We start from the raw sequence: 14510 nt of genomic DNA on the forward strand, positions 1-14510 counted from the left end.
GATAGTTTTAAATGACATTACTCATTGTTTAGAAAATAATTCACCCAGAAAGAAATCATATAAAGAAAAACTATAAGTTTATTAGAAATAGGATTAATAAACATCCTCAAAAATATATGAAGTAAGGGTATAGCAAAAATTATAGTCTTTTCCTGTCACTTTGAAAATTTCTGTTTCTTTGGAAAAACAATCCAAATTTATTAAAATGAGTGTGTAGCATATCTGAATAAAATTCAATGACAATTTTTCTTGAAATACTGACACACTATACCAGAAATGATTCATGCTGGACACAAAAATCACTTCAAAAATGCTTAAAAAATTATTGCTTTATCAATTTTCATTTTTGCCACATAAATTAGAATGGCTGAACTAACCCCCAAATATGAGGAAACTAAGTAATCCACGTGGTTGCTAAGTGTAAAGGGTATGCACTAAAAGCACTGAAGGGTCTATACTTTCTCTTGGTGCTGATGGAAATGCTAGGTTCTGAAGATTATTTACACATCAAAGGACTCAGCACTATTTATCTGTGATAGTTTTAGGTCAGATACAGAAAGAGTTTGGTAAGGAAAGATGAGTCAGACTTTTCACTTGATTTGAAAGGTCATACATAAGTTTATTATTGTAGTAAGCAAATTTTGGGATATTTCTGCTACTGAAGTTATACCTACAAATTCTTGGGGGGAAAAGATGAGAAATACTGAAGAAGAAAGTAATACAGAGTCTTCCTATATTCTCACTTTAGCTGATGAGATCTTTATATATGAATCTTAAGAATCTGTGTGTATATTCCTACAAAAAAAGCAGGAAGGAGTGTTTATTGGCTCTCTCTGGTAATCTCAGGTGATTGAGCAATTTAGAATGTTCTTTATGCATGGAAAATTTGTAAAGACTGTGACTTTCATGTGATAAAAGAATGGTCAAAAGGAAACACCCAGTCATTCTGATTTTAGTTTTTATTAAGACATTTTAAAAGTTTAAGCAAACATTAGATGTCTCTTTAATTTGTTAATAGAAGAGAGCAGGGTGTGTGTGTTGGGTAATACCCAGGCATCTTGGAACGACTGAATTCTTGTACTTAAAGTTTGCATTGACATTCAAATATTCTAGGTGTGTGGCTATTACTCAGCAGCTACACCACCCATGAGAAATTTTATTTTGATCATGTTGGTGAGGATGTGGAGAAAAGAGAACTTTGTCCACTGTTGGTTGGAATGCAGATTGGTGCAGCCATTGTGGAAAACAGTATGGAGGGTACTCAAAAAATTAAAAATGGAACTGCCCTTTGACCCAGCAATTCCACTTCTGGATATATAACCGAAGAAACCAAAAACACTAATTAGAAAGAATTTATCACCCCTACCTACATTCGTTGCAGTGGTATTTATCATAGCAAAGTACCCATCAATAGATGGATAGAAAAAGTGGTGTTACATATATACAATGGAATATTACTTGGCCACAAAAAAGAATAAAATTTTGCCCTTTACCACAGTGTGGATGGACCTAGAGCAGGGGTCATCAAACTTTTTAAACAGGGGGCCAGTTCACTGTCCCTCAAACCGTTGGAGGGCTGGGCTATAGTTTAAAAAAAAACTATGAACAAATTCCTATGCACACTGCACATACCTTATTTTGAAGTAAAAAAACAAAACGGGAACAAATACAATATTTGTATTTGCATGTGGCCCACGGGCCATAGTTTGAGGACCCCTGACCTAGAGGGTATTGTGCTAAGTGAAATAAGTCAGACAGAAAAAGACAAATACCATGATTTCACCTATATGTGGAATTTAGAGAATAAAAAAAATAAACAAAATAAAACCAAGACTCATCGATACAGATAATAAACTGAGGGTTTCCAGATGAGAAGGGAGTTGGGTGAATAAGGTAAAGAGATTAAGAAATACAAATACGAATTGGAGTTACAAAATAGTCATTGGATATCAAGTATAACATAAGGAATATAGTCAATAGTATTGTGATAACTATGTATGGTGCCAAGTGGGTACTAGAATTATTGGGGGGATCACTTCGTTAATGATATAACTGTCTAACTATGCTGTATGCATGAAACTAATATAAAATAATATTGAATGTCAACTGTAATTAAAAATTAAAATTCAGAAAAATCATTTATTTCTTCTTTAGTACTGAGTAGTAAGTATTCCATTATATGGGTATACACAATTTGTTTACCCATTTGCCTACTGATGGACATTTGAGTTATCCCCATATTTTGCTATTGTGATAAATAAAGGTGTTAAAATGTTCATGTACAAATCTTTTTTGGACATATACTTTCATTCCTTTTGAGTAACTAGTACCTAGAAATGGAATGGCTGCATCAAATGATGGGTATAAGTTTAACTTAAGAAACTGCCAAAACTGTTTTCTAAAATAGTTAAATCACACTAAAATGTCCTTGATAGATGACTGGATAAAGGAAAAATGGTACACACATACAACAGAATACTACCCAGCCATAAGAAAAGATGAAATACTGTCATTTGCAACAACATGGATAGATCTTGAGAATGTCATACTAGTGAAATAATTCAGACAGGAAAAGTTAAGAACCATATGATTTCACTCATATGTAAAATATAAAAATGAAAACAATAAATGAACAAGCAAGACAAACAAACAAAAACTCAGAGGCCAGTATGGTGGTTCCCAAAAGGGAAGGAGGATGCAAGGTGATAGTAAAAGGTAAAAGGGGTCAAATATATGGTGATGGAAGGAATCCTATGTAATTTTATTAACCACTAGAGGCCCAGCACACAAAATCATGCAGGTAGGGTCCCTAGGCCTAGCCTCCATCTTCTGCCTGTTCACAGGTCCCCAGGCCGAACACCACCTCTGCTGCAGGGCTGTGAAGCCATTGCGATCACCAGCTCATCCCCGGCTTCTCGGGGGCTCAGGCCTGCGGGAAAGCAGGCGCCGGTGACTTCACTTCCATGTGCATGCACTGGGCCAGCCGCTGAAGGAATGTGCTGCCTGCTCGGAGCTGGTCACATGGGAGCTGCCGCTGCCACCGCTGCTGGGGCTTGAGGCACTGACGGAAGCTGCAGGGCGTGCCTGTGACCTACCTGCCCCGGCCTGAGGCTCCAGCAGGCAGCGTGTTCCATCAGCAGCCAGCCTGGCGCACGTGCATGGAGGTGAAGTCGCTAGTGCCTGCTTTCCCGCAGGCCTGAGCCCCCGAGCAGCCGGGGATGAGCTGGTGATCCCAACGACCTGACAGTCAGCCCGGTCCTCTCGCCACCCACCCAGATTCCCCCGTTCACCATTGCTGATCCATCACAGACCGGGGGCAGGGACCAAGAGGTCAGCTGTTCAGCCCACTCGCCAGTCCCCAGTCCCACCTCGCCCCGCTTGCGGGCCGTGAGGAGGGCCCGAGAGGTGGTCAATGGCACCTCATGGTGACGGGTCGTTTGGTCGTCACGGACACTGGCTTTTTGTATATATAGATTGTTACTCCCAATAAATTTAATTAGAAATAAAATAAAATGGTTCTATCATTTAGAACTCAGAGTTCTTTGAGAGAGTTCCAGTGACTCCTCATCCTTGACACTATTTGACAAAGTCAGTCTCTTAAATTTTAGCAATTCAAGTGGGTGTGTTGTGTTGTCTTATTTGGGTTTAATTTGCATTTCCTTGATGACTAAGGCGTTGAGCAACTTTCTGTATGTACATTGGCCATTCTTATATTTTCTTTTGTGAAATTTCTGTTCAAATCTTTCCCCTATTTAAAAAAAGTTTGTCTTATTATTGGGCTAAAAATTTTTTTTACATATTCTTGATAGAAGTCTTTTGTTTTACAAAGAATTTCTGCCAAACCATGACATGCCTTTTCATTTTCCTGCTTTTTTAAAAAAAAAAAAAAGAGCGTAAGTTTTTAATTTTGATAGTGTCTAAATTAACAATTTTTCCTCTGATTTTTTTGTGCTTTTTGAATCCTATTTAAAACATTTTACCTAACTCAAAGTCAGTAAGATTTTCCTCCTATGCTTTCGCCTAGAAGTTCCAACGTTTTAGTTCTTAATTTTAGTTGTATAACCTATTTTTAGTTAAATTTTGTATATTGTATGCAATAAAGGTTGTAGTTATTTTGTGTGGGGGGAGAATGGGAGCAAGATATGGAAATCTACTTGTTCTAGCAACATCTGTTGTAAAGATTATCATTTCTTAAAAGTTTCCCTTGCTAGCTTTGTCAAAAATCAATTGACAATATTTATGTAAGGCCTTATTTCTAGACTTTCTTATTCTCTTCCTTTGATCTATATTTCTACTTTGAATATAATACCACAATGACTTGGTTAATAAGCCTTAAAATCGGGTAGTATAAGTCCTCCAACTTTGTTCTTTTTCTAAATTGTTCTGACTATTCTAGGTCCCTTGCATTTCCATATATATTTTAGGATTAGCTTAATTGTTATTTTAAAAAAGTATGTCAAAAATTTGATTGGGATAGCAGAGAATGTATAGATCAATTTGAGTCCATGTCCAATAACATTTCTGTCCATTTGATTTCTCCTTTTTAAAAAAATATAGTTTATTGATTTAAGAGAGGAGGGGAAAGGGAGAGATAGAAACATCAATGATGGGAGAGAATCATTGGCTGACTCCTGCACGCCCCGCACTGGGGATGGAGCCCACAATCCAGGCATGTGCCCTTGACCAGAATCGAACCTGGGACCCTTCAGTCCGCAGTCCGATGCTCTATCCGCTCAGCTAAACCGGCTAGGGCTGATTTCTCTTCTTTAATTGCTCTCAGCATATTTTGTTGCTTTCAACATATGGTTATTGCACATCTTTCTTCAAATTTATCCCTGAGGGCTTATTTTATGCTTTTGTATATGGTGTTTAAAGTTTTTCTATTTCTGATATTTAATTGTTACTATAGAAAAATATAATTAAATTTATATGTTGATCTTGTATCCTGTAACATTGCCAAATTTACTTTTTAGTTTTGGCAAACTTTTTGAAGATTCCTTATGATTTTCTACATAAACAATGATGTTCTCTATAAAGAAAAGTACATCTTCAAGTAACATGTTGACGAAGCTTAAAACAGGACTCTTCAATTTCCCACTCTCAGCCTTTATGCTAAATTATGATAACTGTGAATGTTTAAGATTGTCAATTTCTATACATGTTATAAAACATAGAATATAGCCCTAGCCAGTGTGGCTCAGTTGGTTAAGCATTGTCCCATGCACCAAGTTTGACGGTTTGATTCCCAGTCAGGGCACATGCCCAGGTTGCAGACTCACTCTCCAGAGTTGATGTTAGTCTCTCCCTTCCCCACTCCCTCCTTCCTTCTTTCTAAAATAAGTAATAAAAAAAACACAGAATAAATTATTTAAACTTCAAAGCCAGTTATATTTTAAGGAAATTTTTAAAAGATAAGTATTTTATATATAATACTATATTAGCCATTTCTTGTGCTCTCCATCTCCTTGTGTAGATCCAAATCTCTAAGTAGTGTCATTTTCCTCCTGCCTGAAGAGCTTCTTTTTAACATGACCGCAAGTAGAAGTTTTGCTTGTTGCTTTTTAACAAACTCAGGGCCACGGTCTGTAGTCACACAAGTAATACACTGTATAACCTCAGAACACAATGAAAATTCACTTCTCTCTTTATCCCTACCTACATTTGCATAAAATGGTATCCCTAATCACATTGACTATTTATACTGAGCTTGTGGTCAATCAACCTCACATTTGGGTAAGAATAGTAACACAATTGACAATTCCTAATTTATAAATGTTATGATCTCATTGCTTGGCATTTGAATAAGCCTTCTGATCAAATCAATATCATAAATGATTAGTTGGTTTCCATAACATAATTGAAGCATAATGCATACAGTAATCAATTAAAAATACTCAGGTGCCATTTATAACAGTTCTTATGGGAAGACACTATAGAAATTCTAACCAGAGATTCCAAGAACATAGTCCCTCATTTGTTAGTTTAGCGTATGCAAGCATATGGAAGACGGTGGGAGATTAATGGTCAAGATTATAAAATTTCAGATGGGGATGAGATAGATACTAACTTGTAAAGTGTATGTTAACATTGCACCAGATCTCATTTTACCCATCTAAAGGTATATTACAGAGGACCCCTGTAGTTAATATAAAGCCTGACCTATGATGATAGCAAAATGAAATGTACTTACTCATCCAACTCCTCTTCTTCAGTTTTAGAACTATCAGCATAGAGGTACTTGCTCATGTCCACAGGTCTTATATTTTTTCTTTTTGTTGATTGGGGAGGAGAATCCTTTATAGTTTCAAAGGTTTCTGGTTCACCAAATGGGTTTAAATACTGTGGAGTTTGCATCTCTTTGAAGAGATTATAGCTGTTATTATAAAAAGATTCTTCTGGTTTTTTAGGTGATACTGTTTCAGTGGTTGGTTCTATAAAACAATAGCAACAGATGAATTAAGTCAATTAATTCTATCTGACATTTTCTCACATTTTTAATGCTTTCAAAAATACTCAATATTGAATGGAACTGAAAGAGGCAAAGTACTAGCACATTTTGGAGGGGCTAGATTCAGAAGGTGTAATATCTAAGATCTTTGTCTACTTTTCCAGGAATGGTAAACCCCAAAATGTCATCTTTGGAATGCCTTTGAAGTCTCTAATATTATATAAATGACAATTTTGGAAATTTTAACTTCCTTAAAGGAATAATATTTTATTATTGCCTATTTTATTTCCATAAACTAGCTTGTGATCTCAAACTGATACATAATAAGTTTCTGCTTTTAAAAGACCATAAAGTGGATTAAATTTTGAAATGGTCTTTGGTTAGTTATACAAGCAAAAACCACTTAGGGAACTGAAGCACAGAATATCATGAATATAAGAAAACTGAAGCTGTAAAAGCAAATAATAATACACCATCTTAACAACTGTAACACATTTTATCTTCCCCAAATACTTTTTTTTTTTACTGCAGGTAGCAAGTTTTTAATTCATAAAATTAATTCCAGAAAGAGATGTATATTTAAAGAGAAATACTAGTTGTCACATTTTTTCTTAGCTCTATCAACATGAGTAAAGATTCTGAGTCAGGCTGGCTAACCTCTCCTATATAGAAATATAGTATCACATGATATCTGCTATTCCTTTCTATTCCTCAGAAAATAGGCGTACATATATTTAGAAAACGTATTCTATTTTGAAATGGAAAGCTCAAATATTGATGTCTCAAAATATCTTGTTAATATTTTTAAAACTCGATATACTCGATGTATATAATAATCAAGGAGAAGCTATATAGTCAAAAGAAGACTCTTGATTAGGAATCTTAGCTCTAACTCCTTCTCCATTTACCTAGAGTTCTTGTTCAAATCACTTAATTCCCCTGGGCCTCAGCTTCCTAATCTATGAAAGTACGCAGCTGAAATAGGTCACCTCTAAGATTTATTGTAACTTTTAAGATTTAAAATATGTTCTTAATATAACTACCTCATAAAATAAAATACAATTAATTTAAACTTACTAGTTTAGAATTTGATAAGAAGGGAGAAAGTAAAGGAAAAGAAAAAGTGGATTATTAAATAATATTGCTCTAACAGAGTGAATCCTGAAGTTAAAACCTCATTTTCACCATGACTAGTGGCAGCAAAATTCTTTACAGCTCAGGAAGATTTCCTAAGAGCAGTCGAAAAGATGTAAACAGTGATTAGTCATTCTTACATTTACTTTGAGAAAACAGAGTTTAATTAAACAGAAGTCTCACTGCTTCAACTGCTCTTTTCTAGGCTTTAAGAGATCAAAACTACTTGATAAGAAAAATGACCCAGAAAAATACCTGGGTTTTTTACTTCCAATTATGTTGTATGTATGACAACAGTGGTTTCAGTCTTCTTTCTGCTCCGTTATTCACATGCACAACTTACTGTAACCACTGACTAATTCTCAGCCAGAGACATGGAGTAGGAGGTAGAGGGATTCCTCAAACTCTCTGCGAATGAGGGTGGAGGAGTTGTCTAGAGGGAGAAGCCACCCCACCACATCAATATCAGTATGTGCCACAACTTGACCTTACTTGGTCAGGCTGCTAAACTAATGATTCTTTACCATATGCCAGCTAGGTAAAATACTTGTTCATACTCTAGAATTTTAAAAATCAGCACAAAATAAGAAAAACAGGCAATAGCTACTTCTATTTTCTACTCCTGTTTATAAGAAATTTGTCTTTTAAGGGAACTCTTGAGTATCTGCTTTAGGAAACCTTATAGTTTTTCCAGTAAGAGACAGAACAATGTTATCTCTAACAACAGAGCTTTACTATTTGATCAAATTAACAGACATTTAAAAATAAGCCCCTTCCCCCCAGCAGGTGTGGCTCAGTGAATGAGCACTGACTCATGAACCAGGAGGCCAGGGCACATGTAAGGTTGGGGGCTCAGTCCCTAGTAGGGGGCGTGTAGGAAGCAGCCAATCAATGATATTCTCTCTCTCTCTCTCTCTCCCCCCCCTCTCTCTCAGAAACCAATAAAAATATATTTTAAAAATTAGAAATAAATAAATAAATTCCCCAAGTACATGTCTATGTGACTTTCTTTTCTCTTTAAAAATTCAATTGAAGCTACTCAGAATTGCCGATCAACTGCAAGTGGTACTGAACACAATAACATTATCATTAGGGACAAAAATTACTTTATGAGTCTTCCTGCCATTACCATTCAAGAAAATTTGACTATATAAAGACTCTAAAAGCACAGAAAAAAAACTTGTTACCTTCTGAGTCAGGATCTTCAAATGGATTTAATCCTGTTACATCAGGATCACCAAATGGATTTAAATTCACAGTGGCCAAATCCTTTTCTGCTTCATCCAAAAAGTTAAGTTTGTTGATAAGCTCTGAAAATAAACATATGTGTTAGTTCACTATGGTTACAGTAAAGCATAATTTCGATCATTCATGAAATTTTTGAATTATAAAAATTCACACTAATAATACCTGTAAATAATAAGACATAGCATTTTACCAGTGGCAGAATGCCATTCAAGTATTTTGTAGTATACCAACATTTTCATATGAAATAAAACATATACATATTAATTTGAAAATTGTATCAGATAATGAACTAGAGAAACTTTCATCTGAATTTAATTTTATCTAATGAAAAAGTACTGACAGATTTTTAGTAAAACATCCTTCACTCCTAAATATAAATAATTCAAATGGGTTTAATCTAAGAAACTATTTTTTAAAAGTAAAAGTTACAATATATACAGTAGCTGAAGAAGTATGGCCATATTACATGACCAATTATTATAAGATGTTCTAAAATCACTACCTAATGAGAATCTTGATATAAGGCTTTGCTAAATATGGCAAGTTCTGTTATGTTGTTGCCTGCTGGTGTACTACAAATTACCAAAGAAAACATCCAAGGAAAAGCACGAAGACAAAACTGACAGCTAAGTATAGGCAGAAGTCAAGAGGTAGCAGGTCACAGTAAATAAAGGCAGTCAGAAGCAGAAAGAAAGGAAGAAAGCTCTTAGACCTTCAGAGGAACTGGCTGATTTAGCTGAAGGCATATTTGCTTGCTTTATGCAGTCATCTTGATCTTCATCTAAGCTGCTCAGAGCATTCAATTGGTTTACAATTTCTGTAAACAGAAGCCAGTCGAGACAAATGTAAGGTAAGGTCATTTAATTAAAGAGCTGTAGAAGCATGCTGTTACTCAAAAAGACAGAAAGGGGATGTTTGGTTATCAAGAGAATACATTCAGAGAATGTTATTTTGATGAACTTTAACAGAAGCATTTAACTTAAAGTTATGTTGTACCATTAAAGATAGAAAACAGTTTATTGTCAAAACTTATATTAGTAATATAAGAACTATGTTAATAAACACAAAACAAAGATAATATCCCAAGAGAATGGCAATGGCTTTCAGCAACCACATTTTGCATTTGTAAAATAGTGTTTTAAATGCATATTTTAAAAACAGAATAAAAAGTATCCTCTGCTAACACAAAAAAACATATGTATATAATATTATTTATAATATTACAAATTTAAACTAAAGGTTTTTAGATTACATCTACATGAATAATGAACATAATAAGCACTTATTCATGTTCTAGAGTTTAAAAATCAGCACAAAATAAGAGAAAGGCAATAGCTACTATTTTCTATTCCTTTTTCTAAGGAATTTGTCTTTTAAGGGAACTCTTGAGTATTTGTTTAAGGGAACCTTATAATTTATCCAATAAGAGACAGAACAAAAAAGACAGGGATAGATAGAAAAATCTTAAAATAAAAATTCATATTTTATGTGAATAAAATGTTTACATGAATTACACAGACAATTCTCTGTATATGAGATTATAACTCATTGGGTGAAAAAGTGCCCACTAGAGTATTCTAATTAATTCTTGCTGTTTCCAAAGTTAAAACCTGGGAATAATTTAGGTAAATAGGACAAACCAAACCGATCCAGATCATTCAAATAGGAAAGAAAGAAAATAATTAGAAATAGAAAAAAGTTGTAAATTCAGCATTAAAAATGTTATTAACATTGTAAATCTAACTGTACGTTATAAATTTTATTTGACCCAAGTAACACAATACACAGTGTAATAAGGTTGCCTTCATCCCATTTGGCAGTTGTTCGACAAATATTTATTTACCACACTGTGTCAAGTACTATGCTTGATACACAAGGATGAAAAAAAGCAGATATGGTATTGTGCTTGTGGAATTTACATTCTGTAAAGATAGAAATTAATATTGAAACAGACAATAAATGACTACTAGATATTAGATGGTCAGAAATGTGTTATTTTTTGGAACTCTGAGCTAAATACATGTGAAAAGTTGGCAAAGTTATTTCCCTGTTAGAATGAAAACATGTATTTTGCATGAATAAAATTGCTTGAGAGAGTAAACCACAGAAAATAAGGAGTAAACACAATACCAACTAAACTCTTCATTTGAATTTGAATAAGAGATGAATAGTCAGACTCTTCTTCCATTTTATTCTGCCAATAGTTTTAAACTCCACTCTCACTCAAACCAGCCTAGCAAATTTCTCAGTAGGTAGAATTCATTCGTCCCCTACCTCCAACTACTAGTCATTGTCCCTACCACATTTAGGTACAATGTGGGCATTTATTTAAATACTATTAAGGTGACTCTATTGCATTGTAATTTTTAGGAAAATATAATAGAGTCAAAGATCAGTGTTAAGTGATTACCAGCACATATTGATTTATTTTCACTCATTACTAGTTATGTATTTTAAAAAATTTGCAAATGGTTTGTCTTTAACATTGAAAATATGAAAAAATGTTAATAATAACATCTAATATTTATTGAGCAGTAGGAAGGACTTTACATATGTTATCAGAATTAATTCTCATAAATATCCTGAGGTATTCTTTGAATATCCACATTTTATCACATATGTTAGTATCATTTACATTATATACTCAAATGTACAATTACTTAGTTAAAACATTTAAAAATAATGCCCAAAGATTTTCAGTTTATTACACATTTTTATTATTTTATATTCTTAGTTGTAATCTCAATGAAAGTAGAAATCAATAATTTATTTAAACATATTATATAATGACCATTATAGGGAATACTGAAGAAACATTAGACTTGGTCCTTACATTCAGATCATTAATACTGTTCTATAGTTTTAGGTACAATGTGGGCATTTATTTAAATACTATTAAGATGACTCTATTACATGACTAAATTATTTACATTTTAATTTTGGGGGATGTTTAGAGTATTTCCTAAACTGATTACTTTCAGTAATATCTAAAAACAACAACCATTTCCTCATTAACTAATCCAAAGTAATTTCTTCTTTCCATTCACTTCACTAAGTTTTCCTTCCTATCCTACTTTTACCTATTCATAACTTACTTAAATCCTAGAACTTCTGCTTCTACAACTTTCATTCATATTAACAGGGGAAAGGTCATTTTAATAGTCTATACCAATGTTCCCTTTATTTGGTATGCAAACAAATGTTAATCCAAATCACAACAAGAAGCAAACTCCAAAGAAATACCATTTATCTATCTAATAAACATTTATGAAGTACCTATTAAATGCCTGTAATAGTACCTGCCCTCATGGCTGTATATGTTTTAGGGACAGAGAGACAAATAAAGCAATACACCGTGTATAATAAATATGATAAATGTTATGATTGAGATATGCTTCATAGGCTATGTGAAACTAGAAGAGAGACTTTGAGGTCAGGAATACCTTCTGAACTTACTCAGATGTGAGCTAAATTAGACAAACAGACATTACTATTAAAATAAAAAAAAAATGGAGGGCACTGCAAGTAAGAACATGACATATTTGTGCAACTGCAAGTTGTTTGGGGCTTAAGATGCCAGAGATGGGGAATGGAATAAAATGAGGCTGATGAATGTTCTTATGAAAGTTCTTGTGGCCAAACTAAAGAATGTAAACTTTACTTTGACAGCTCTGGGAATCCATTGAAAGATCAAATGCACATTTTAGAAATATCAGTCCAGGCTCAACATGGTGGCATCATTGGGAAAAAAAAAAAAAAAAAGCATAGGAAGCAAAGGTAAGTAGTTCAGCATCACTACTCCATGAGGAGAGGCACACAATAAATATTGCTAACTCAAGAATAAGAAGAAACATTTGATAGTTAGTTTGACACAGGGTATGGGGAAAGGAATCAAGGATAATTTCCAGGTTTTTATCTTGGGTGATTTTGTGAATAGTAATTCTAGCATGGCATGGGGCTATTCGGTTTGGCCATACCTACCTATAGGTGCATCTCATGGAAATAATTCAATTGGCAGTTGTACATGTGGGCATAATTTTGTTATATATTTCTCCTTTAAAAAAAGTATTTTCCTGTTTCTTACAAATTTTCCACAGTCAATATTTTTCACATTTATAATCAGGGGCAAAAGTTAAATAAATGAAAAGGAGATTTACAACAAAAATTTATTCCCAGATTTTTATTTTTTTAAGTGGGAAGCTTTCCCAATAATATACTAGCCTGACCCCCCACCCCCCCCAAAAAAAAAAATTCCCTGGACCAATCTATATGTATAAAAAGCTAATATGCAAAGTGTCTCCTTTGGAGTTCAACTGGGAGATCGGGAATTCGATTGCTCACTATGATGTGTGCTGACCACCAGGGGGTGGCGCAGAAGGAAGGCAGGCCCCGACTGGCAGCTGGCAGCTGGCACCCAGAGAAGGGAAGCTCCATCTGGCAGCTGGGGAAGGGAGGCTCTGGCCAGCAGTGGGAGGCCCCAATCGGCCCTCATCACCGGCCAGGCTAGGGACCCTACCCGTGTTCGTATTTCATGCACTTGTCTTCTAGTATACTTATATGATACTTTATTACTTGTAAAGCACTATTTTGCCAAAAATTTACATGTTTGAAAAATGCTAATAATGCTATGTTATAGCACAAATTTCTACCCTACTCTTCTCAAACTGAGCAATAAACCCATACTAAGCACATTCAGTTATCGTAACAGTGTGTCAATCTGAACTTGTTTCAACAGTGGTGAGAATGAGAAGGAAAACTAAATTAGGGGCAGGCAATCGAAGCAAAGGGTCAAGTAATTTGAGACTCGTCTTTACTGTTAGGAAGGCAAAAGAAGATAAAAATTGACCACCAGAGATTATCACACTGAATAAAAAATGGGGGAGGGGGCGGTGGCACAAAGAGTGGGGGGCTTTTTCCTTTAGGAAAGTCAGTAGCTGAGTTAACAAAATAATAAGTTGCCAGAAATGATAAGATACCTGCAAATCATGCATGTTCATCATTCTTCTCTTCAAAGTATAACAAAATTCAGTACAAGGATATCTCATTTTAAGATGGTAACATTTCAACTTCCTGGCAGAAATTGAGATTCAAAAGATGTTACTTTTTGCACAGGCTTTAGCCCAGTGATGGTGAACCTATGACACGTGTGTCAGAGGTGACACACAAACTCATTTTTTTGGTTGATTTTTCTTTGTTAAATGGCATTTAAATATCCTATCTAATAATAGACAAACATGGTAATTAACCGTAGCTCCAACATGCTTCCCATTGGCTAATCAGGGAGATATGCAAATTAACTTCCAGCCAAGATGGCGGCCGGCAGCCAGGCAGCTGAAGTGAACAGGAGGCTTGCTTGCTCCAGTGATGGAGGAAGCCAAGGTTCCCCGCCTGCCGCTGCCGGCCTCTGAGCTGCACTCTAAGAAACAATGTTGCAATTATAGAAGCTAAACAAACCCCAGATTCCTGCTTTCAGCCAGGGAGGCCTCAGAGCTGGAGCTGCAAGTGTTTCAATTATAGAAGCCAAACAAACCCAGATACCTGCTTTCAGCAGCCGAGGTCTCAGAGCTGGAGCCAAAACTCAGAGCTAAAGCCGGCTCTCAGTTCCAGTGACAGCCGTAGAAGGTAAATAAATCCCAGAATAAAAAAAAAAGAAACAGAAAAAAAGGAGAGGTCGGGAGAT

The 14510-nt window shown here is 34.9% G+C and overlaps 1 protein-coding gene across 9 annotated transcripts in view; it reads right to left on the bottom strand.

The window, feature by feature from the left end:
• Positions 1 to 14510, bottom strand: part of EHBP1 (EH domain binding protein 1) — a 310384-nt gene that overhangs the window by 176272 nt on the left and 119602 nt on the right. For 6 of the 9 annotated variants that reach the window (XM_006778555.2, XM_015557893.1, XM_015557894.1 and 3 more), the window contains exons 8-10: positions 9543 to 9647; positions 8770 to 8892; positions 6191 to 6431 (exon numbers count right to left, since the gene is read on the bottom strand). In XM_006778555.2, coding sequence (XP_006778618.1) covers positions 6191 to 6431; positions 8770 to 8892; positions 9543 to 9647 — 469 coding nt within the window. The remainder of the gene's footprint in view (positions 1 to 6190; positions 6432 to 8769; positions 8893 to 9542; positions 9648 to 14510) is intronic. The other 3 variants (XM_015557898.1, XM_015557897.1, XM_015557895.1) reach the window with 1 other exon arrangement.

Source organism: Myotis davidii, unplaced genomic scaffold, assembly GCF_000327345.1.
Source record: "Myotis davidii unplaced genomic scaffold, ASM32734v1 scaffold6, whole genome shotgun sequence".
Taxonomy (NCBI): domain Eukaryota; kingdom Metazoa; phylum Chordata; class Mammalia; order Chiroptera; family Vespertilionidae; genus Myotis; species Myotis davidii.